Genomic DNA, 24,405 nt, shown 5'->3' with positions numbered 1-24,405 from the left:
GATATTTATTTCAAGACAACACCTGGATTCATCAACTGCGGATCTATGCGAACCCAACGCGGGAGTCAACAACATTTGTGAAGTTGAAGAGAAGGAATGTATCGTTTCTTTGTGAAACTAACATTTCTGATTCCAGCAATCGCCATCGCACAAGGTAAACAATTTTTATTTATTTATTTATTTTTGAGCGTGCATTGCCACAGAGCATGACCGAGACTTATCTGTGATATTCGCAACAATTAAAGTGGGCTTTAGAGAAGTTTGTGAATTATAAAGAGGAAGAGAAAGACACTCGATTAAACTGATTTGAGTGATTTAAATGTCATGCTGTATAATTATGATCGGAGTATTAAAAAGTTGCATAAATAAATCTCGATGAAAGTTTTCCAGCTTCTCTTGGCCGTGGGAAAGTGAAGAAACCAGAAGCTGCAGTGCGCTTGGCTGGCTCCCCCGGTGTGCGCTAAATGAAGATGTCGCGAGCTATTTTGTCCGCTCATTGCAGAGCAGTCACACTAAAATCAGCTGAGCTTATGCGGTAGATGCAGCAATGTTGGAACCACGATCAAAAGCTAACTAACTGAACACAACATTTAATTTGTTTTCTTACTCTAAATTTATATCAAGAATTTTATCAACAAATATTTTTAATGCTTTATAAAAAAAAACGACATTTAGAGTTTTAGACAATAAACGGTCTATTTGTAAGCTGTTATTGGACCACTTTCATGTAAAATATGAGATAATGGAAGTTGGTGCGGAGGGACGCGGATTTTTTTTTTTTTTTTTTTTTGGGGGGGGGGGGTTGCAAGCACCTTTTGTCTACAAGTGTGGGAGAGTGTTGTGAGTCCCGGGTTGGCGGGGGGTGGAGGAGGAGGAGGAGGAGGTGCTGTTATTCCCGTCTGCCCGGTAAACAATACCCGAGGAGGGTGTTTTATGGCTCGTGCTGCACCACGATTTCTTTTGTTCAGCATCTGAGCCCCGCAGCTGCTGCGCTCTCCCCGCAAAAGCGTGCGTCCCCCCGCAGCCCCCTCCCCTGAATTAAAAAAAAAAGAAGAAAAAAAGCCACGCACCACGCGCTTCTAGCCTCACCAGTGTCCACGAACAGGCTTCCCAATATCCCCTGCGGACACTTGTGGAACAAATCAATTTAAAAATCACGACGCGTGTGCATTAAAATTTGCTAATAAAGCTGTGTTAAAAAAAAAAACAACAACCCAAAAAACAAAACTTAACTGCTGGATAATTCCCTCATGATTTCACCTGCAGCTTAATCCCGATTAATCCCAGTGTGCTCATTTCCGTCCTGTGTGCACAGAGAAACTGTGCTGGGTAAAACATGTTTTGATCTATATATTTGTTTATGCATTCAACAGGTCTTAAATGCTCTCTACCCACCGAGGCATGCCTTAATGGAGGAAGATGTGAAGCCACCCCAAACGGAAATGGTGAATGCAAGTAAGTAACAGGGAGCCTAAGAGCAACACATGAAGATGCTGCTGCAGGCAGTGAGGAAACACCATAGCTATCTTTTTTGTGTGTTACTTGGAGCTTGTATGGTCGTAGTAGTGCACTGTGGGGCAATCGTGGTACTTCTTTACGGGTGGGGAAGAAAAAGAGGCCACATATTCCCCCTTTTAATTCCAGCCTTTGAGCGGTCTCTCTGCTCAGCAACCAGAGGCCCTTAAGTTTCCTCTGGGCTGCTGTGCTCCTGTACCCCTCCGAGAGCTGCATTGCTCTCTGCACACATTCCCTGAAAAGAAAAGACTTTAAAGGAGTGCAGAAATGAAAAGAGAGAGCAGCCTCAGAGTGCTGGGGAGATGAGAAAGGGGAGGCCGGACACACACACACACACACACAAAGCCCCCCCCCCCTTCATCAGCCCCTTAATGAATGCAAGTCCCCCTTCACCTGGCAAAGTGAGAGGACGCGTCCAGTCCTAAATCTTGTTTTTCTGCTCTTTCATGGGCGACAGCTGGGGCTCGCCCGCCGCCCGTCACCCATTGTCCTGCAGTCAGAATAATGCTGTGTGACTAATCTGAGTGGGGCTTCCCATCATGCCACAGCCACCCCAAACACCACAACACACACCAAACCCCTGCCATACCTCCCCCTCCTCCAAAAGGCTTCTCTCCGTCGTTTTGAATGGCTCTCTCCCCCAACCACCCCCACCTCACCCGCTTGTGATCTCCATTTGAAAGCCAGATGGCTGGGAAATGTAATTGGATTGGATGTCAAGAGAGTGAGATTAATTGGAATAAAGTGCAGAAATTTGAGGGCGAACAAGTGGGAATAGACAGGGAGGCAGCTTGTGGGGCTGTTTGTTTAGAGTGTGGATTGATGTTTTTGGGTGAGACGTTTTAATATGCAAACATATTCCCTTGAGCTGGCCTTCCTGTAAATTTTAATATAATGTAATGAGACACCAACTTTTATCTGGTCTGAGTTGGAAACTGATCCTTTCTGAAAGCATCTTTATGTGTGATTTTTACTTGTGGCGTCACTTTATTTTTTCTCCCCTCTTGAAAGAAACTCAGAGGTGGCCTGGTTTGCCCTGGGGCATGTGATCATGGCAGGCTCTCCTCTGGTCTGCGGGGACAAGGGAGAGCTATTGAAGGACCTACGCGAGTAGCCCAGGGGCACCAATTCACAATATGTGAATCTGCACGCTCTGCACACACACACAGTCACACACAGCGCCCTGCACGTGTGCGCACGCTCTCACACAGAAACTCTCTCCACCCTCCGATCCCACAAAGCTGTTATTGTGTTCTTCATCTCTGCTCAGTCCAATTAAAAACAGACAGGATAAGAGCATCACTTCACCCACCCGCGCTCTCTCTTCCTCCTGGCTTCCCGCTCATTCATCATTCATCCTTGCCAAGCTAAGCAGCTATCAGTCATGGGGACACTGTGAGATTCGGGGGGTCAGGGTAAAGTGTCTGTAGCAGAGAATCTTCCAGCAGTGGTCCATATTTTTGTGCCATGCTGTGTCACATCAAATTCGCTTTTAAATTTTGTGCTGCTGACACATAGGTGGAAAGTCGGCTGAGTTAGAAAGGAGGGGATGCCTGCACTGCGACAAGAAAAAGGAAAGCAGTGGTGGAGTTCAGCTGAGGGCATCTAAATTGTGCGGTCGCCCTCACGTGATGTTTAGGGGAAGGTCAGCAGGTTATAACACATCAAACCCACAGAACCAACTATCGGAGATACCACTGAATCATGTTCTGCTTTTGTGGTTATGCAGCATATGGTGGCACAGTTTTGAGTGGTTAAGACAGATCTGAATCCTCTTTTCGGCACAGTTCTCACGAGTGCGAGAGTCGAATCACATGCCGACAATGATGAACAACATTACACCCTTCCTCCCTCCCCCAATATTACTTCATACCTTTAGGAAATCAGGAAAAGGATTAGATTTGTCTTCTTTATTCATGTTGCATTCACTAGAATCTGCTTTTTCTCAAGCTGATATTCAAATGAAGGATTTTAAGGTGATTTTTAACCCCAACCAACTGTAAATTCAACAAGAGTCAAAACCTCTAAAGATGGTAGCTTTAATTCATTCTACAATCACAGCAGTCAGCTTGGTAGAGTAAGGTTAGATTTAGCTAAAAGAAATATAACAGCTAGCTGTGTGGTTGACTGATTGGCTGAGATAGTAAGGTTCCCATGCTGGTTTTAAAAATGGAACAAGAATATGGTCTTAATGTGTGTGACAGCATACACCTTCAGAGAAAATCGAAACACTCAAAAGGAACAAAGGGGGAACCAGCTTTAAAACCTTTAATGCTGTTTCCTCGATTGAAGACAAATCTCTTTACATTAAAAGACTGAGTAACTTTAGGGGAAGTCGGAGAGTTTATGTAAATTGTGACGATATTGGACACGGAAATAGCAACGAGTGTCTGCAGTGGGGAAGTACTCGGTTGCGATTCTGTGAATTAAGAGGTTATCTCAAGGTCTGGGGCTTCCTGTTTCCCACGAAGCTGCAGCAGTCTTTTTTAATGTAGGCAACTTTAAAGTTTGAGGGCACAAGCATAGTGTGAGTCAAATTTAGTTTCCATTTGTCAGACTGTAATGAGGGCAAAGTCAGGTTAAAAGGTTGTTGCCCTCGGTCTGGCCTTTACGTGACAGACTCACTGTTATTGCTGCTTTGCTGAAATGGGTGCCGTTTTGGTCAGAGATAAGTGTTAAGAATAAACATCTCAACTGTCGCCCCACATGTCTCGAATACTGCACTGACAGAAATAGACCAGACGAGAGAATTTCACTTAATGTGATGTAGCTAGTAAAGGGAGCTGTATGGTGTTGTTTATTGACGATAATGCGTCTCAGTCACAACCTGAAATGATTTTTACACTCTTCCTCTAAGAATGCTGCTCTTCTTTTGTCCTCCTATAGGATTACCAGGAAGGTCTCTATAAAAGCTCAGCTCCCTGAATCAGGGACATACAAGTGCTTAGTGGGTTTAAGGTGCCTGCTGGTGTTGCCTTTTTATTTGGGGTTTAAGCTCTAATGCTGCCACTCCCCTGGTTGGGCCCATTCCCCAGATGCCAGGGGCCACATGATATAGCACTGAAAGAGGCTGGTGGGGGGAAAAAAAGGTCCCATCTTCTTACAGTTGATGTGCAATTTTCAGATATAGAACTCCCAGAAGAGAACGCATTGCATATATAATGTAAAGGCATATTTTTTCACACCTACTTTGGAGACTGATCTGGAAACCTTCAAAGCAGGAGATGCTGATGCAATGCTGTCAGAGCAGAGCGATAAGGGCCTGTGTCACTCTAGTGGGTGTTGAAAGTTCATATCTAGCAGTAGAGGCTATCAAATGAAATAACTCTTCTAGCCAGAAAATGTGTGCATGTCTTGATATTTCTAGTAATTGCATGTGCATGGGGGGGAATGTTATCTGGTTGGAATGTGAGTCACCCTTTATAGCGACCAAACAAGTAATGATGAATGAATATGTTGTGGTAACACACTTGTGCCCACCTGACTTGATGGTAATCTGAAGTAATAGACTCCAGACTACTCCATCGGCTTTCACTGATAATCATCACAAGAGGTGGAATGGCAGGCAGGTGTTTTTCCTGGTTTTGATCGTGAGCTGGGATGTTTTTACAGCGTTGATAAGTGAGTGCAGCAGAACAAGGTGCATGACACACACACACACACAGGGAATCAGAGTTATGCCGTCGGCTGTTTACCGTACTTTTATGAATGAAAGTGAGCTCACTGTCAGGCTGTGCTGTTATTCAGACAGGTGCCAAATTCTTCTCATTCTGACCGCCTCTACCAACTTCACTGATTTTAGAGAGTGGAACAGAAACCGCTTTATTATTGTCCAATGATTCTTCTAAGATCCCCTTTTTTGAAGATATATGTTACTTGTAGAGAGTAATTTTTTTGTTTAGGAAGGTGGTTTGATTTCCAAGCAATAATGCGCATTTTACCGAACCAAATGAGCATGATTCAATGTTTAGTAAACACTTTATGCAGTTTAGCCCTTTTTAGGTTCAACAGCCTGAGAGTGCACAATCTTTGTATGACTATTATACACCCTTTTAATATAACAGTGTTTCTCTCTCATGGATTTTATTGCTGTAGTGGGATTTGAGAGGCTTCCAAATCCAGTGCATTTCTCATTTTCTCTAGCTGGGCTACATTGCTCCGCTCTTGGTCTTACTAACAGATGTGGACCCCAGGGGTCACATCTTGGCTAATGATGAGACACATTCAAGGGAACATCAACTAACCAGACAAAGCAAATGAGGAGGAAAGGGCAGAAACAAATATGTAATAAAGACAAAAGGACGAGTGAAAATCAAAAGAGAGAAGAAAAATAGTCGGTGATCTTGGAACGTTGTCAAGTATCATGAAAGGAAAAACCAAGACTGACAACATTATACATGCCTTTGATTACTGTACGCCACCCTCAGTCATTTCACATGACATTTTCCACAGCGGTGGCATTTCCAGCGCACAGTTGGGCACGTTTTGTGTCAGAGCATAAAGTCACCCCCAGAGTGACAGATGGTAGATCAGGCCCAGCAGGGAGAGTGGAGAGAGGGAAGAGAAGGCAAAGGGGCTGTCCCACAGTCACAAAAGTGTTTAGGGTCAGAGGTCGGGGAAGCATCTGCTCTGGCCTGAGGGGACATTGCAGCGCTGGGAGAGACCTGTTGCCGTGGTGTGTGCTGCTGGTCTTTTCAGCGTGTGGGTGGATCTTTATCTCTGACTTCAGGACAAACAAGGTCTATTACAGTCAGTTTGCGTGGGAGTTAACTACACACACACACACACACACACACACACACACACACACACACACACACACACACACACACACACACACACACACAGGATGGTACACACATACCATTATTAACACCTCGTTTTTATCATAGTGGGTGAGATTTTTGTACCTCAGCAGTGAATTACCTTTATAATTCACTCAGTGTGTTTTCCCGGTGACTTCAAAGTCACCTCAAATGCTTTTACAATCTTGCGCCAATTACAACTGTCTGGACTCCCTGTAGAGGCCCTGCTAAAAACTCCCTGTTGGTCTCACCTATCTAAGTCAACAATAGAGTTTTGAACAATCCGGTGCAACACAAGGGGAAATCTGCAAAAGGGAAACAGCTACGAGTTTAAAAGAAAAATGTCCCTTTAACAGGAAAAAATGATTCCCCATGGTAAGCTGAATGAGAGCTAAAGTAGAGAAAACTAGAAGGAAATATTTTATGTGAAAAGGGAAATAAACAAAAAAAAAGGGAACAGGTAAGTAAGAGAGGAATTAAGAATAAGTCGTGTGGTTTGGAGGCACAGAAGTTGCAACAGCTGACTTCACATGGGTTCTTTATGTCCCCGGAGGAGAGGTTGGCTTTGTCAGCACCCCTGTCTGAGAAGGGGACAGAAGGGAGGGGGAGGAGGAAGGGGAAAGGAGGAGGGGACACGAGGATGGGGGAGGAGAAGGAGTCCTGACCAACAGCTGCCTTCATTAACATGCACACCTGCTCCCTGTGGAGATACTAGGAGGCCAACAGATGCCCTCCTTTACACATAACCACTCACACACTCAGGTCACAGCTACACACAGTCACACAAGCCTCCCAATTCAAATGTAAACACTTTTCTGGTGACTTTAAATGCTCCCTCACGTGACAGATGGGACTGCAGTGTTATGTACGGGCTGCATATCAAATAATGTCTGTGCATTTCATTAGCACAATGCTAAAACAGTCAATTTCTTGTACTCTTTGGTCAAAATGTATTGATTTTTTCTTTTCTTTTTTTTTTACAAACACCCTGTAACCACAGTGGGCAGAACCCATCTTTGTGAAATTTATGAGAGAATTTGTTCAACTAATCAGCCACTTTGAGCTGTGTGACTTAGCAGTAACAGTCCTTGGTCTGGATAGGAGGGAAGCAGGCTTAGGGCCTGAATGCAGAGCTTCATATCAGTCATCCATGAGCGGCACATTCCCCTTGATCTCTACGGTCATTGTGGATGAGTATGGACAGCATGGGGACGAAAGGTAGATGGGAACAGGCTGTTAGACTGCTAGACTATTTTGTGGCGTCTGTTGTCCCGGCAGAATGTATTTTCAAGGTTCTGAGGGAAGCTAATCCAGAGAGACGTATTAGAACAACATGTTATCCCTGTCACACTGCAGTGGGACTTTGTTGGGCGGGAAACTTTTAGTTCCCTTCTACACCTCCCCCTTACACGTCAAACCCCTCATTTTACTCCCCTTTTGTTTAGATAATTGTTCCCATGCTAAAAAAAAAGTCATGCTTTTCTAATCATTGCTGCTCCCTCTCTTCGCTGTCTGTTCCCAGGTGTCCCAGTGACTACATAGGCAGCCGGTGCCAGTATCCAAATCCCTGCAGTCCTTCGCCATGCCGCAACGGTGGCGAATGCCGCGCTGTTTCCCATAGCAACACGTTCGATTTCCGCTGCGTGTGCCGCCTGGGTTTCACTGACCGACTGTGCCTGACCCCCACCAACCACGCCTGTATGAGCTCCCCCTGTCGCAATGGAGGAACATGCCATCTCATTGCCCTCAATGCCTACCGCTGCGACTGTCCACCTGGATGGTCTGGTATGTATGGAAATGTTCAAAACTTGTTTTGTGACTACAAATCTTTTGCCCCTCTTTTAAGCCCTTTTTATGATTATTTCACTTTTACTATGTTACTTTCCAGGTAAAACCTGCCAGGCTGCCAACCCGTGTGCTTCCAATCCATGTGCAAATGGTGGCCTGTGCTCAGCCTTAGAATCCACCTACATCTGCAAATGCCCACGCGCTTTTACTGGTCAAACCTGCAAGCAGGATGTAAACGAGTGTGCCCAGACTCCCTCTCCCTGTCTCAATGGCGGCGTATGCGTGAATGAGGTGGGCTCGTATCACTGCCGTTGTCCTCAAGAGTACACAGGCCAGCACTGCGAGAACCCCTATCTGCCATGCAGCCCGTCACCATGCCAGAATGGAGGCACTTGCGTCCAGAAGGGGGACACCGCTTACGACTGTAGCTGTCTTCCAGGTATGGCACAAACATGAATTTACAGATTAATGGTAGCTGCCACGTGGAGTTGTGGATGGTTAGTGTGGTAACAAAACACACAATTGTTTTTCCTGTTACATCAGTTGACCTACAAACCAGCCTGTTGTTGTAGTAAAATCTGATTGGGTGGAGTGGAGTAATCTGGAATCACCGCTCTTCCCCTCTCTCTCTGCCAGCCTGCACAGGCAGGATGCAGTTGCACAGACGTTTCCTTCTGATAATCGGTAGCGAGCCCCTACAATGGCAGAGAAACCCACATGCACACAAACCTATAGATTTACACACCCTATTCACGAGATCACAGACTCGCAAAAATAGCTTGTTTTTCACATCAACACTGCCAGCCTGTCTGCCACATTTATTGCTCAATGTTGTGGTAACTGCTGTTAAGAGTCAGGACACCAGATGTGTAGAAAGTGCACACACAATACATACGTGTAGATGTGGGGAAATAAAGAGGAGAAAAAACAATTAGGGATTTTGCATCAAACCTATACAGTACTTATGTTTAAATTATTCATACCATGCTTTCTAATTTTTATTAGAAAGTACTGTATAATTTTTCATAGAAGGTCACAGTTAGTTCCAAAGGTCACAATCTTACTTTGGAGTAGTAGCAGTGTACATTGCGGACTCTTAGGGAAAGTATTACCTCCTTATCCCTAGCACACCACATCAGTTAAAATAAAAGGGTGGTTGGATCAAGCTTTAACTTGCCTGTGTTTTTGTCTCATTATGTGGTCAGCACAGAGCCCGTTGTTTGGACATGCGGATGAATAACTGATGTTGTGTGTCGAAGTTTTAAGTCACGCTGCGTGCCAGTTGCGGGTGTCTTTGCTGGAATGCGTTTAGATAGCGCACCAGTACAGGCACCTGTGGAGCTGTGGGTTGATTGTTAAGCGGAGCTATTGTGCCTATAAAACACCCACACAAGCCTTTGATGTTAACAGAGGGGACAGGCTGTGCTCTGCCACGAGCTTGTATATCTATTTTTATGCAGGAAGGAAAGGTCTGATTATTACCCGCAATCAAGTGTCGCAAGAGCTTTTCTACATTTTGACTCGTTTGTTCTCACCCCACGCCAATCCAACAGGCTTCACAGGCCACAACTGTGAGATCAACATCGATGACTGTCCAGGCCACAGCTGCCAGAACGGTGGTGTTTGTGTGGACGGGGTGAACACCTACAACTGCCGATGCCCACCTCATTACACAGGTACCTTTCACTTAAAGGCTTTAAAAAAATCATCCAATAACATTTTAAGATAATAAATACCAACTTTTTTTTTCTCTTTTAGGTCAATACTGCACAGAAAATGTGGACGAGTGCGAGCTGATGCCCAATGCATGTCAGAATGGTGGGACATGCCATGACACGCATGGTGGCTATCACTGCGTCTGTGTAAATGGGTGGACCGGCGATGACTGCAGCGAGAACATTGATGACTGCGCCAGTGCAGCTTGTCACCACGGTGCCACCTGCCACGACCGCGTGGCCTCATTCTTCTGCGAGTGCCCTCATGGACGCACAGGTATGGCTCTTGTGACCCCTCTGTGAATGCTATGCAGACATATCATGATCTTAATGTTTAGAGAGTAAAATGTAATACATCCATGGCTACAGGTCTGTTGTGCCACCTTGATGATGCCTGCATCAGCAACCCATGCCAGAAGGGCTCCAACTGCGACACCAACCCAGTCAATGGCAAGGCAATATGCACCTGTCCCCCAGGTTACACTGGATCGGCCTGCAACCTGGATATCGATGAGTGCTCTCTGGGTATGTTATTAAGCTACCAGTTTGTCTCCTTTAGTTTGGATTACAACCCTCTGATGATTCAGATTCTTTGCAGTTAACACGCAGAACTGATTTATTACATTTATTTATTACAACTTGCATATTTAATGTTTTAGGTGCCAACCCCTGTGAGCATGGCGGTCGCTGCCTCAACACAAAGGGCTCCTTCCAGTGCAAGTGCCTCCAAGGGTATGAAGGGCCTCGTTGTGAGATGGATGTCAACGAATGCATGTCTAATCCTTGCCACAATGATGCCACCTGCCTGGACCAGATCGGAGGGTTCCACTGCATCTGCATGCCAGGTAAAGCATCGGTTTGTAATACAAGAAGACTACTTTTCTTTTGACATGTTTTTTTCCTTTACTTTGTGGTAAGAAAAGAAACGTGACCTGACCTATAACTCCCATTTCAGGATATGAGGGTGTGTTCTGCCACATCAACACAGATGAGTGTGCCAGCCAACCTTGTCTCAACAATGGCAAGTGCATTGACAAGATCAACTCCTTCCACTGCGAGTGCCCCAAAGGTGAGAAATAATCTGATTACTACAGTAAAAACAGCCACAAAAATAGCTTCCATGGTATCATTTTAACCCTCCCTTTTTTTGACAAGACAATGGGAGCTAAGAAAAGAGGGTGGATCATTAACTATCTGTCAATGAGTGCCGTGCATGCAGTCCCCCGATTGAACGTAAATGATTTACTTCTTCTAATAGTGTCAGTGAAGCATTTACGAGTGTGCTGGACAGAACAGACAGGGCTGCAGAAACATTAGCATATTTGGCGGGCTGGAGAGTTTGTGTAAGAGCTTAGCGCCAGAATTGGGGGGGTAGGGTTTGGTTTTTAGCTGGTAAGCTGTGGACTATTGTGATGTGGTTTGAAAGAAAGATTTCACTGCACAGTAAGAGCCCGAAAAAGGAGGGGTGAAGGGAGTGTTGTGGAATGATTTGTTAGGACTTTCAGCACCACGTGGCCTTTTTTAGATGCAAATTTCAGCAATTTTCTGCATTTCTGCAAATATATTTCCTCTCAATATTGAAAGAAGTTTAATTCTCTGTTTTAAAAAAATGCATCTGCAGGCTTTTCAGGGAGTCTCTGTCAGGTGGACGTTGACGAGTGTGCCAGCACACCCTGCAAGAATGGAGCTAAATGCACCGATGGACCCAACAAGTACACCTGTGAATGTGCTGAAGGTACACCAGACTAATCCTTTCTTCTAATTTATTGCGTAATCTTGTTTGTCTTTCTTAGAAAAAAGTTGCGGGTGTTAAAGCTGTTCTCCTAAATTACAGGATACACAGGGCAGCACTGTGAGATTGACATCAATGAGTGCTACTCCAATCCCTGCCACTATGGCACCTGCAGGGATGGCCTGGCTTCCTTCACCTGTCAGTGCCGCCCAGGCTACACTGGCCGCTTGTGTGAAACTAACATCAACGAGTGTCTAAGCCAGCCCTGTAAGAACGGCGGCATTTGCCAGGACAGGGAGAATACATACATCTGTTCCTGCCCACAAGGCACTGCGGGTGAGACTTTAATATTATACAACTTTGAAATTCTTCCAGTGAAATATGCCCGCACTTTCTTCACCTTTTTTCTGCCCCTTATGTATATTCTGATCTACAGGTTTCAATTGTGAAGTGAACCTGGATGACTGCAAGAGCAAGCCCTGTGACTACGGGAAGTGCATCGACAAAATAAATGGCTATGAATGTGCATGCGAGCCCGGTTACACAGGTGAGCGCTGGGTGGAGTTTACAGGTGTAGGGGGGTGGTCACCTGAGCTTTGGGAGGGGCAGGTAGAACAGGTGGCTGACGGACCCATTCCTGTGGAACAATGGTGTCATGTTGCCTATGTGGGACGAAGGAGAAGAGAAAGGGAACACAGCCTGATACATGCACACAGCACACACAAAGCACTGACTTTGTTTCCCGTCTGAAAAGATTGTGACGTTGAGCTTGCAAAGACTCTGTAAACTGATACTTTGAAAGGAAAAGAGAGGCTGTCCTTTAATCACATATCTGATGATTATTAGTGTGTCTGCACAACAAGCCAGTTAACACTTGATTTACTAAGCAAGCCAACCTGTAATGCACTAAAATACAGAACTTTGGTGACAGGCACTCTTTAAGAAATAGACCAGGCAGGTCACATGGATCCGGTTCTGACTGGTAGTGGTTATGTGATTGTGCTAAAACCAGGGATGGATGTGTGGTTAGGGGGAATGTGTGTGTGTGTGTGTGTGTGTGTGTGTGGATGTGAAGGCTGCCTCCCCCCCCCCCCAAAAAAAAAAAAAAAATCTTTTTGTGCTGAGTGTAGAGGGCACGGCAGGACTGAGACACAGAGGGACAGAGGGCTATTGTAACTGAAGATCAGGCAGTTGGGCCCTCCTCTCCTGACTGATGAAGAGCATAGGAGGAGGGAGCCGGGTACAAGATCAGAAAGGGGGGTGGGGTTAATTGTTACTCAGCCATGTGTGAAATAAGTCTGGCCTTCTGTCCCTGTAAACAGCCCTGGGTGAGGTTAGGTCTCCTGGATGGGGGTGGTGTGTGTGTGTGTGTGTGTGTGTGTGTGTGTGTGTGTGTGTGTGTGTGTGTGTGTGTGTGTGCTCCCCCCTCTCTGTGATTCAGCTGAAGGGCTCCTTCTGCCTATTCAACAGGGCCCTATTCAATCAATGTAGGAGAGGTAAAAGAGCCTCCAGGGGCCACCAGGCTTGGTACACATTGTATTTGTTGAATATTGAGGGAGTTTGTCTTTTTGTTTTTCATATGCAAAAAAACCCCTGCACAGATTATCTCAGTGAGCAAACTGTAAGGCCTTAAATTATATCACATGGGAGTATCCAGCTGTTTGGCTTCGATAATGGCCAGCTTAGTTATTGATCACTTCAGTTCATCCAAAAGAAACGTTTGTGACACTGTTCTTAAAACCAGATTTACTGTCTTACAGGAGCAATGTGTAACATCAACATTGACGACTGTGCCATCAATCCCTGTCACAATGGAGGCACATGTGTGGATGGCATCAATAGCTTCACCTGCCTGTGCCCAGAGGGATACAATGATGCCACCTGTTTGTCCGAGGTTGACGAGTGTAGCAGCAACCCCTGCATACATGGCAGATGCCAGGACCTTCTTAATGGGTGAGTAGGGATCCAGGTTGTATGAGGAAAAAAAAGTACACACACACACACATATATATTTCTATATATATCAATTACTGAACAAGCCTTTCTACTAAAGATACAAATGTACCTGTGACTCTGGCTGGAGCGGCCAAAATTGCGACATCAATAACAATGAATGTGAGTCCAACCCATGCATGAACGGAGGAACCTGCAAGGATATGACCAGCGGATACCACTGCACGTGCCGAGTTGGCTTCACAGGTCAGTGTTTGGCCCTACCTGCACTTTTCTTTTTTATTCGCGCACAGATTGAATGAGGAGAGCCTTGTTGGCCAACATCTAACCAAAGTGTGTTCTCTAATTCCAACTGCTGTAGGTCCTAATTGCCAAACTAACATCAATGAGTGCGCCTCCAACCCCTGCCTCAACCAGGGCACTTGCATCGATGATGTGGCTGGATACAAGTGCAATTGTTTGCTTCCTTACACCGGTACGACATGTAACTGCTTATCTCCCACTGTGAGAATTACAACTGCTAACTGGATTGTTCATTTAACTAGCACCTGCTTTTAGCTGTTTGCACACGTCTGATAGCATGAACACAATCTTCCAAGTTTCCACTGAAAAAGGATTAGATTGTTATATTCCGTGTTGTTTTTGAAAACATCACCCAGCGGCTACTGACAGGGATGTCTGGTTTTTGACGTCTCTGTGTGGAAAGATCTGCTCGTCTGTTTTGCTGGGATAATAGCGTGTGTGTGTGCTTTTTGGAATAACAGGCCGTTGTGGCTAATGTAACGCAGAGACCCGGACACTGCTCCGAGCACTAGTCCCACTTCCGCCATGTCCTGTTTCCTGTCTATGAACAAACAATAGCAGGAAACAGGAAGGCCTTTCCTGTTTGGCTAAGATGTCATGGAAATGAATAAGGAAGTGGAATGGAAACTGGAATTTAAAAAAAATTGTGTTGCTTTTAAAATTGTGTTTTGCAGTCACTGAAACTGTGGTGCTTATTTTATTACATGCAGTTAGGTACTCAAAGGAGCTCCTATGTAATGCCAGAGTGATTCAATCAATGTTGGTTTTTTTGGTCATACCAGGGGAAAATTGTGAGACTCTACTGGCCCCCTGCAGTTCCAGGCCATGTAAAAATGGTGGAATATGTAAGGAGTCGGAAGATTATCAAAGCTTCTCCTGCATCTGCCCTGAAGGATGGCAAGGTATACATTTTTCCAGCTAGTGTTTTTCTTTTTTTTTGATTGTTTGGCTGAATGTGTGTGTAGTCAGTTAGTATATAATTACCCAACAGTACAATACATTTTTTTTTGTTTTCCCCTTCAGGTCAAACATGTGAGATCGATATCAACGAATGTGTGAAGAGCCCATGCCGCAATGGCGCCCTTTGCCTCAACACCATGGGAGGTTACCAGTGCAAGTGCCAGCCGGGTTACTCTGGCCAGAAGTGTGAGACAGACATCGATGACTGCAAACCAAGTAAGAAGCAAATCTAAAGCCTTTTAAGTTCCCACTTTGTGTTTGACTTAAAACAAAAGTGGCAATCATACTTCCTTTTCTTGCATTTCAGATCCCTGCAGTAATGGTGGCCTGTGCCGCGATGGCATCAACAGTTTCACATGCACCTGTCCGCCCGGGTTTCGTGGTGGCAGATGCGAGCAGGACATAAATGAGTGCGAGAGCAACCCGTGCAGGAACGGGGCCAACTGCACCGATTGTGTGAACAGCTACACCTGCACCTGCCCACCTGGCTTCAGCGGTATCAACTGTGAGATCAACACAAACGACTGCACTGACAGGTAGCTCCCCTCACTACAATCTGTTATTATTAAACTGTTCTGATGAACTGACCCAGAGGAAAGTAAGGGATTTAACATTTCCTATTTTCTTGTTTCAATAGTTCTTGCTTTAATGGTGGCACCTGTGTGGATGGAATCAACACTTTCACCTGCCTGTGCTTACCCGGATTCACAGGGAGCTATTGTCAATATGATATCAATGAGTGTGACTCCAAGCCATGCCTCAATGGAGGCACTTGTCTTGACAGTTATGGGACCTACAAATGCACCTGTCCTCATGGCTACACAGGGATCAATTGTCAGGTAGGGAGAAATACTCTTATCTTTGTCTTATCACATGCCTAGGCTTCTTTACTACATCTAAGTACCTTCTCTCTTTTTTATCCTAAATTAGAATCTTGTGCGCTGGTGTGACTCTGCTCCCTGCAAAAATGGAGGTTCGTGTTGGCAGCAAGGTGCCTCCTACACCTGCCAGTGTCAGACTGGATGGACTGGCCTCTACTGTGACATCCCAAGTGTTTCCTGTGAGGTGGCAGCTAAACAGCAAGGTACGCTCATTTCGATTATAAGGTGAAGCTTTTGATAGTAAATTTGCTATAGTCTGGTGGGCAGTTTGTACATTCTGAAACTCCTCGTTTGTCTTTGATTGTAGGTGTTGACGTGGCTCACTTGTGCCGGAATTCAGGCCAGTGTCTGGATGCTGGAAACACGCATTATTGCCGCTGCCAAGCTGGCTACACTGGCAGTTACTGCCAGGAACAGGTGGACGAGTGCTCACCCAACCCTTGCCAAAATGGAGCCACCTGCACTGATTATCTAGGAGGCTACAGTTGTGAGGTAAAAGGATATATGAGTAATTTAAAGATGAATTGATTTATTTAAGTTATCTTAAATAAAGTCCTGGACAGGACTCTGTCAGCTAAGCCAGCTTGATAAACCATTGTCACCAGGACACTGATTTATATTTGGTGCTATGACTCTTTTCTGGGAACTTCCTATATATGTGGTACTCGTAAGGCACCTCCCAACCCCTTCATGAACATGCATGGAAAGCAGGGAGCAGTGAGAGCAGTAGCAGAGAATACAACCGTTATAACAGTGATTAAGTCAGTTAGAGCATTAAATGAGGAGCTGGGATAGAGGTGGGTTGCAAAGTGATTTGCAGATGCATATGGGAATCAGCTGAGCCACCAAGTGATTGGTTGGCATTAAGACAAACTGTTCTGAAGGGATTGCAGCTGATATGGATTTAATAGTCACTCTGAAATATGATATAATAGATACATCAAGAGGCTGTTTATTTCTGGTAACCCTCTAAACTTGTTTCTCATTTAAATAACAAAATATGCTTGAATATCTTTTATTGTCAGTGTGTCCCTGGCTACCATGGTGTGAACTGCTCAAAAGAGATCAATGAATGTCAGTCTCAGCCCTGCCAAAATGGAGGGACCTGCATCGACCTAATCAACACATACAAGTGCTCGTGTCCCAGAGGAACACAAGGTATCTTATAGTTTAGCATATGTGCATACACACATTCCAAAAAATATACTTGATAAATGAATACCTAGGTATCCATGGTGTGTAACCCAACTTATCTGTTTCCCGTAGGTGTCCACTGCGAGATTAACTTAGATGACTGCAACCCCTTCAGAGACCCACTCACTAATGAGCCCAAGTGCTTTAACAATGGCAAGTGTGTGGACCGCATTGGAGGCTACCAGTGTGTGTGCCCACCGGGTTATGTAGGTGAGCGCTGTGAAGGGGACGTCAATGAGTGTTTGTCAGATCCTTGTGACCCCAGAGGCTCCTACAACTGCATCCAACTCACCAACAGCTACCGGTGTGAATGCCGCACTGGGTATACAGGTACTGAATGTGGATCAGCAGCAAAAGTACAGCAAAAGTCTAAATGTTTTCTAAGAGTAGCTGACACATGCTTTTTGCTTCTGTGCCACAGGCCAGCGTTGTGACAAGGTATTTGATGGCTGCAAAGGGCGACCTTGCAGAAATGGGGGGACATGTGCTGTTGCCAGTAACACACCTCATGGTTTTGTCTGCAAATGTCCACCTGTGAGTAAAACATTATAGCGTCTACTTAAATGTTAGCACTTAAAAAGTCCTTTTAAACCAAAGCATAGCACACTAATCATAAAGTCTGTGTCATTTCTGCCCCTGTAGGGTTTCACTGGCTCCACCTGCGAGTATGACTCTCGTGCCTGTGGGAGTCTGAATTGCAGGAATGGTGGCACGTGTGTGTCAGGCCACCTAAGTCCACGCTGCCTGTGTCCTTCAGCCTTCACCGGGCCTGAGTGCCAAACTCCGACTGACAGCCTCTGCATCTCGAACCCCTGTTACAATGGTGGCACTTGTCAGATAACTCCAGACCCTCCGTTTTTCCAGTGTAGCTGCCCCAGCAACTTCAATGGTCTGCTCTGCCATATACTTGACTACTCGTTCGTTGGCGGGTTTGGCCGGGACATCACCCCACCTCCGGAGGTGGAGATGAGCTGCGAGATTCCACAGTGTGACGAGTTTGCAGGAAACCACATCTGCAACTCAGTGTGCAACAACCACGCCTGCGGCTGGGATGGAGGAGACTGTTCGCTTAATTTTGATGATCCGTGGCAAAACTGCTCCTCTGCTTTACAGTGTTGGCGATACTTCAATGATGGGAAGTGTGATGGGCAGTGTAATAGCCCTGGGTGTCTCTATGATGGTTTTGATTGCCAAGGACAAGAAGGACAATGCAAGTAAGTGTCACAGAAATGTCTTGGGTGTTTTTTTTAAAGATTTGTGGGGCGGTATCAGAATATTAACCCAGTCTTATTTTGTTTTTCAGCCCTCTATATGATCAGTATTGTAAAGACCACTATGCTGATGGTCACTGTGACCAGGGCTGCAACAACGCAGAATGTGAATGGGATGGACTGGACTGTGCCAACAACATGCCAGAGAAACTGGCTGATGGACATTTAGTTCTTGTGGTCCACATCCCACCAGATGAGCTTAAGAACCGCTCTTCAGCCTTCCTCAGAGAGCTCAGCAGTGTCCTTCACACTAATGTGGTGTTCCGCCGTGACGCCAAAGGAGAACCCATGATCTTCCCTTACTATGGCAATGAGCAAGACCTTGTTAAGCATAATGTGCTGAAGCGCTCTGCAGATGGGTGGCCTGACTGGGCTTCGATGCCAGCCAGTGTTTTGGATCAAGTTAAAGAGGGTGTGTCATCCATCGTCAGCTCCCGGAAACGCAGAGAGTTGGATCCTTTGCAAATCAAAGGGTAGGGCACAACATAGAGAGTTTTAGCTATGTTTAACATTTAATCACTAAATAATTACACTGATTTGTATTCACATCACAAAAAGGCTAAAAAAGGTTAATGCTAATGTGACTATCTATCTCTGCTCATAGGTCTGTGGTGTACCTGGAGATTGACAACCGTCAGTGTTACCAGCAGTCTACTGAATGCTTCCAGAGTGCCACAGATGTAGCTGCATTCCTTGGAGCACTGGCCACCAGTGGGAATCTCAATGTTCCCTACATTGAAGCTGTCACAAGTACGTGTCTCAGTTTCAGCCATAAGATTTTCCATACATATACACATATATGCATACACAAACACAATGCATTTCAGTCATGTAAAATAATTTTATTTTAAACAATCATTCCAGGTGTGAGACCCACTCCCTCTGATTCAGAGCTCTACCCCATGTATATAATCTTCCTCGGTTTGGCTGCTCTGGGTTTCATCTGTCTGGGTGTTCTGGTGTCCCGTAAGCGGCGACGAGAGCACGGCCAGCTCTGGTTTCCTGAAGGATTCAAAGCATCGGAGCCAAGCAAAAAGAAACGCAGCGAGCCACTGGGAGAGGATTCTGTTGGCTTAAAGTAAGTGCACTCTGAAAGTGGAATGTGAAGGTTATTGGCACCGGCAGTGGGTCACTATATTTCCTTGACTTGTATTTGCTTTGCTGTAGGTGCTCTAATCTGCAACCTCTTTTCAATAGGCCAATGAAACACTCGGACATGAACCTCATGGATGACAATCAAAATGAATGGGAGGACGAGGATCCGGAGTGCAAACGCTTCAGGGTAAGAAGAGTTTTCCTTTGCACCAAAGCTGTCCATTCTAAATTTTATCATCTCTGATACTAACACTGACACTAACTGGTGTGTCTTTCAGTTTGAGGAACAGGCCATGTTGGATTTGGGTGATCATACAGATCATAGGAAATGGACACAGCAACATCTGGATGCAGCGGACCTGCGGATTGAATCCATTGCTCCTACACCTCCTCAGGGAGACATAGAGAATGGATGCATGGATGTCAATGTCAGAGGACCAGGTGTGTAACTGGAAAACTCACAATTTCTCTGTCAGGGTGTCACAAACGAATAAAACATAAATTATCTTTTGAATTACAACTGACTGAAGATGCCTATATACTCACTGATCCACTCCCCCTTCTTTTCAGATGGTTTTACTCCCTTGATGATCGCCTCCTGCAGCGGTGGAGGACTGGAGAATGGCAACAGTGAAGAGGAAGAGGATCCATCGGCAGAAATAATCTCTGACTTTATTTACCAGGGCGCCAACCTCCATAACCAGACTGACCGTACAGGCGAGACTGCCCTCCACCTGGCTGCCCGCTATGCCCGCTCAGATGCTGCCAAACGCCTCTTGGAATCCAGCGCAGATGCCAACGTTCAGGACAACATGGGTCGCACACCGCTTCATGCAGCCGTGGCAGCAGATGCACAGGGAGTGTTCCAGGTAAATGCCCTGGAAATCCCCTCAGGATTTTATTTTCAGGACAATGTTTGTCCCAGTTTGACCCAACAGTTTAAATTAATTTAACAGAAAACATCTTGTGTCCTTGCAGATTTTAATCCGAAACCGTGCTACTGATCTTGACGCCCGCATGCACGATGGAACAACACCATTGATTCTGGCGGCCCGTTTAGCAGTTGAGGGCATGGTTGAAGAACTTATCAACTGTCACGCCGATGCTAATGCCACTGATGAATCTGGTAGCTAAAGTTTTATCAAACTACAATCTCTACAGTTTTCACAAATGGCTTATTGTGCTAGGGGTCATGATAATAAACCCCGAATTTGCACTCTCTGCAGGTAAATCTGCTCTGCACTGGGCTGCAGCTGTAAACAATGTGGAGGCTGCTGTGGTACTGCTGAAAAATGGTGCCAACAAAGATATGCAAGATAATAAGGTATGTGAAATGATATGCATTTAATGGAGGTTTTCCACAAGCCTTTGTCCTTACATTTACAGTGATTATCTAGTGTATGAAGTGTTGTTTAATGAGAAGTGGGTATTTCCACCCAGGAGAGCATACCTCCCTGCTAGAACATGTACTTGTATATCCTTGATAAGAACAACAGGTATAATAAGTCATACACATAAAAAACATGAGATGCGGTGAAAAGCAGCTTAGAGATGCAGCAAAGGTAGGCAATCTTAAGCAGCTTAAACACTGTATAAAAGTCCTGTTTGAGATTTGTTAGTTAGATCAACAACAAAACAAAAAAAACTGTTATCAGCTGCTGTCTAGACGTCTACAGTCAATTGTTGTTGCAACCTACGTAAGTGGCCAACATCATTGGTGGTGGTGTGCCCAAAAAAAAAAAAAAAAGAAATGCCTGTTTTGTTATAAATTTAATGTTATATTCGTTGTAATTTCTGCTGTCCTCTTGGCCAGATCTCTCATGAAAAACAATTTTTAAATGTCAATGGTTTTACCCAATTAAATGCAGGATATATAAAAGTCACATTGCTAAAAATCTGAGCATCTGTGATACATTAATATATCATTATTATTCCTTATACTTATTCAGTAATTGTTATTCTCACACTGATAAATTAAAAAACAGAGGGAAAAAAGCAGCCGTAAATGCATAGTTGGAATCAACTGAACCGGCCAATCACAAAAGTTATGGACTGCATCACTGCGATGTGTAGTTACATTTCTAGTGAGGTACAAATCAGATTATGCCGTGGGGCTTCAGAGAGGTTTGTAGTTACAGTGGTGTAGAATTCCTGCTGAAGCAGAAATCCCCATTTACACTGACTTTGTGGCCTGCCTTAACTAATGATAATCTCAATATTTGGTTTCTTTATAGGAAGAAACGCCGCTCTTCTTGGCAGCCCGTGAAGGGAGCTATGAGACAGCGAAAGTTCTTCTGGAGCATTTTGCCAATCGCGAGATCACCGATCATCTTGACCAGCTGCCCAGAGATATTGCCCAGGAACGCATGCACCATGACATTGTGCGTCTTCTGGATGAATACAATGTGGTCCGGAGTCCTGGGCTTCATAGTGCACCCTTAAGCACCTCCACCCTCTCCCCACCTCTCTGTTCCCCCAATGACTATCTCAGCAACCTCAAGCCAAACGTTTCGGGCAAGAAGATTCGTAAGCCTAGCTCGGGTGGAAAAGGAGGAAAGGACAACGGCAAAGATAATAGGCTGAAGAAGAAAAAGTCAGTGGATGGGAAGAGTAACTTGCTAGACACATCAGGTGTCCTCTCACCAGTTGATTCCCTCGAGTCACCCCATGGCTACCTTTCCGATGTTGCCTCGCCTCCCATGGCTTCCCCCTTTCAGCAATCGCCCCCAATGTCTTTAAATCACCTGCAGGGGAATGGAGATTCCCATCCTGGCCAGATGAACATGGGTAAGGATCTGAGTTGCATGGCTTTTGATCCTAACCCACCCCGTCTCTCCCATTTGCCTGTGTCCAGCCCCAACAGTCAGGGCGCAGCATCTATAGGTGGTAGCAGAGGGGGGCAGTGTGATTGGGTCTCCAGGATGCACTCAAGCATAGGCCAGCAAGGAAGCTTCACCCAACCACCACAGATAACCCATAACATGATGGGTCCTCTGCATGGTGTCAGTACTGCCACTCTGTCTCAGATAATGGGCTACCAGAATCTGCAAACCAGCCATCTGGGCTCGTCCGCTCACATGATGCAACAGGCTCACTCGCGGCAGCTCCAGCACCAGAACTCTAACAACACCACAGCCACTCAGTCCCTCAACCAGAGTTTCCCAACTGTTGAGCTGAATGGATCTGACATGCAGCAAAACAACTGCTCAGGCCGCACCATGCCCATCCACACGGTGATGCCGCAGGAGACCCAGATTCTTGGCACCCAGTTTCTCACCCCTCCATCTCAGCACAGCTATTCAGGCCCAATGGACAACACACCTAGCCACCAGCTACAGGTGCCTGACCACCCATTTTTAACCCCCTCCCCTGGGTCCCCTGACCAATGGTCCAGCTCTTCCCCACATTCCAACATGTCTGATTGGTCAGAGGGCATCTCCAGCCCTCCCACAAGTATCCACTCGCAGATGAATCTAATCCCAGACCAGTTTAAGTAAAAACTTGTAAAATGGACTGAACTCTTGTGTGGACTACATAAAAAATATCCAATGTTCACCATGAAAGACACAGAAAAAACTTGTTTCAAGACTGAACATGTTCTTTTTTCTATTTTCAGTTTTTATACTAATGACAAGAACAATTTTAGTAATTTTGTATTTATTTATGTGCTTTTTTGACTGAAAGATAAAGATGTTTTTATATTTATGCTTTTAAATTTTTATTGTTTTGGGGGTTTTTTTTGTTCTGTTTTTTATGTATGGGAAGACTAGAACCCATAAAAGGGAGTGTATATCAGAAAACAGCTCCTGAGTGTGTACACTGGCTATTTATTTCTGTCTTCTGTTGGTATATTTACTCGATTTATTTTAATATTTGACGTATCGGTCTTGACAGATTTTATCCTTGGGTTGCTTTATGTTTGTACTTTTTAAAAAAAATTATAGATTATTTTAAAGTTTCAGTATTAATTATATTCTAACCTCGTTTGTCCTTTTAATTTCCACAATTTTTGTTACTAAACTACATTTCACTAAGTCTTATCAGAGTCTGCTTTGATCAGATTTGTACATAAAGCATCACCTTTCATGATGTTGCTTGCTACACTATTGTCTGTAAAAGATAATGGTGGAGACAGTAACTGAGCAAAGGTATCAAAGATATAATACTTTAAAAATGTTGGACCTTAAAGCACAGAACAACTATGTCCTGTCGGCTGAGAGCTGCTTTTGAGAATGAGTTTAAATCATCTCAGTAAATCTGAGCCTATTCTATTGAATAGCAGTCTTGGCTGGCTGAGTAATAGATTTGTGGTTATTCGTGATGCAAGGACTGTTTCTTTATTGCATACTTATATCACAAATCAATGATTACATGTTTAACCTGTTTTGTGTTAAATGGCAAACCTGTAGTAGAACACTGAAATGTTACATTTGCCACAATTTCAAATAGTGCCAGTGCTTTTTGAAACGCAGTGTATGTGTGTGTGAATTTTCTTGTAAAAAATGTGGGGCAGAAATTGTGAAGGAAGCTGGGACCTTTGTATGTTTAATGGAATCACCTGCACTTTTAAAGGAGTGTGGTTTAAGGTGTTTAAATGTCACGTTTTATAAACTAATCCAGAGGTAAAGGTGTTTTTTTTTTAAGAAAAAATAATGAATTCAAAATCAAACTTCATGCAAAGTTGTAGTTTGCTAAGAAATATTTGCTGAATAAAAATGTTTTGTAAAAATGGTCTTGATTCAATAAAAGCTATTGTTAAACTTTAAAATGTGTGTCTTTCTGAATTTTACTTTATTTTCTGAAAAAGAAAATGCCTGCTAGGGTTGCTGATAAACATTTGTGTGAAACATGATGTTAACTGAACTAGATAAGAATAAATGTGTGTTTGCTACTATCGCTATTCATGCAGTGGGCTTGCTAGCTAATCTGCTGAAGATTATAGCTGATTTGAAAGTATGCCACAAAGGAATCATGTCATTATTTACATCTCTTCAAGTTTCAGTGGACTTATAACAATATGGTGCATGTACAGAGCTGACAGTTTTTCTTCCTGGTGCCTACCAGACAGGTTTAGGCCAGTACCAACAGTGCTGTCACATTATAATGCAATACTTTTTTTAAGTACATAATTTTGCTAACTGGCACTATGTTTGCTTAAGCTTAATTAAACTAAAGATAAACCTAAAGTACAAT

At 44.5% G+C, this 24,405-nt stretch overlaps 1 protein-coding gene across 3 annotated transcripts in view; it reads left to right on the top strand.

Annotated features, from left to right (window-relative positions):
* The window catches only part of notch1a (notch receptor 1a), a 61,783-nt gene extending 37,816 nt beyond the window's left edge, over positions 1-23,967 (top strand). For all 3 annotated transcript variants that reach the window (XM_082542180.1, XM_082542179.1, XM_082542178.1), the window contains 34 exons: positions 16-154; positions 1,374-1,455; positions 7,843-8,105; positions 8,209-8,547; positions 9,662-9,784; positions 9,867-10,100; positions 10,193-10,348; positions 10,483-10,668; positions 10,779-10,892; positions 11,445-11,558; positions 11,658-11,891; positions 11,992-12,102; positions 13,316-13,508; positions 13,609-13,754; positions 13,870-13,983; positions 14,594-14,713; positions 14,835-14,987; positions 15,079-15,307; positions 15,409-15,610; positions 15,702-15,855; positions 15,960-16,144; positions 16,678-16,810; positions 16,919-17,176; positions 17,268-17,380; positions 17,489-18,060; positions 18,150-18,590; positions 18,722-18,867; positions 18,982-19,195; positions 19,315-19,399; positions 19,491-19,653; positions 19,783-20,081; positions 20,191-20,338; positions 20,439-20,536; positions 21,447-23,967. In XM_082542180.1, coding sequence (XP_082398306.1) covers positions 97-154; positions 1,374-1,455; positions 7,843-8,105; positions 8,209-8,547; positions 9,662-9,784; positions 9,867-10,100; positions 10,193-10,348; positions 10,483-10,668; positions 10,779-10,892; positions 11,445-11,558; positions 11,658-11,891; positions 11,992-12,102; positions 13,316-13,508; positions 13,609-13,754; positions 13,870-13,983; positions 14,594-14,713; positions 14,835-14,987; positions 15,079-15,307; positions 15,409-15,610; positions 15,702-15,855; positions 15,960-16,144; positions 16,678-16,810; positions 16,919-17,176; positions 17,268-17,380; positions 17,489-18,060; positions 18,150-18,590; positions 18,722-18,867; positions 18,982-19,195; positions 19,315-19,399; positions 19,491-19,653; positions 19,783-20,081; positions 20,191-20,338; positions 20,439-20,536; positions 21,447-22,709 — 7,443 coding nt within the window. In that variant the 5' untranslated portion in view covers positions 16-96 and the 3' untranslated portion in view covers positions 22,710-23,967. The remainder of the gene's footprint in view (positions 1-15; positions 155-1,373; positions 1,456-7,842; positions 8,106-8,208; positions 8,548-9,661; positions 9,785-9,866; positions 10,101-10,192; positions 10,349-10,482; positions 10,669-10,778; positions 10,893-11,444; positions 11,559-11,657; positions 11,892-11,991; positions 12,103-13,315; positions 13,509-13,608; positions 13,755-13,869; positions 13,984-14,593; positions 14,714-14,834; positions 14,988-15,078; positions 15,308-15,408; positions 15,611-15,701; positions 15,856-15,959; positions 16,145-16,677; positions 16,811-16,918; positions 17,177-17,267; positions 17,381-17,488; positions 18,061-18,149; positions 18,591-18,721; positions 18,868-18,981; positions 19,196-19,314; positions 19,400-19,490; positions 19,654-19,782; positions 20,082-20,190; positions 20,339-20,438; positions 20,537-21,446) is intronic.
* Positions 23,968-24,405: the final 438 nt, after the last annotated feature.

Source organism: Aulonocara stuartgranti (genome assembly GCF_965226115.1).
Source record: "Aulonocara stuartgranti genome assembly, chromosome: 7".
Lineage (NCBI taxonomy): Eukaryota > Metazoa > Chordata > Actinopteri > Cichliformes > Cichlidae > Aulonocara > Aulonocara stuartgranti.
Note: the sequence above shows the minus strand (reverse complement) of the source record. Positions and strands in the feature narration are given on the sequence as shown.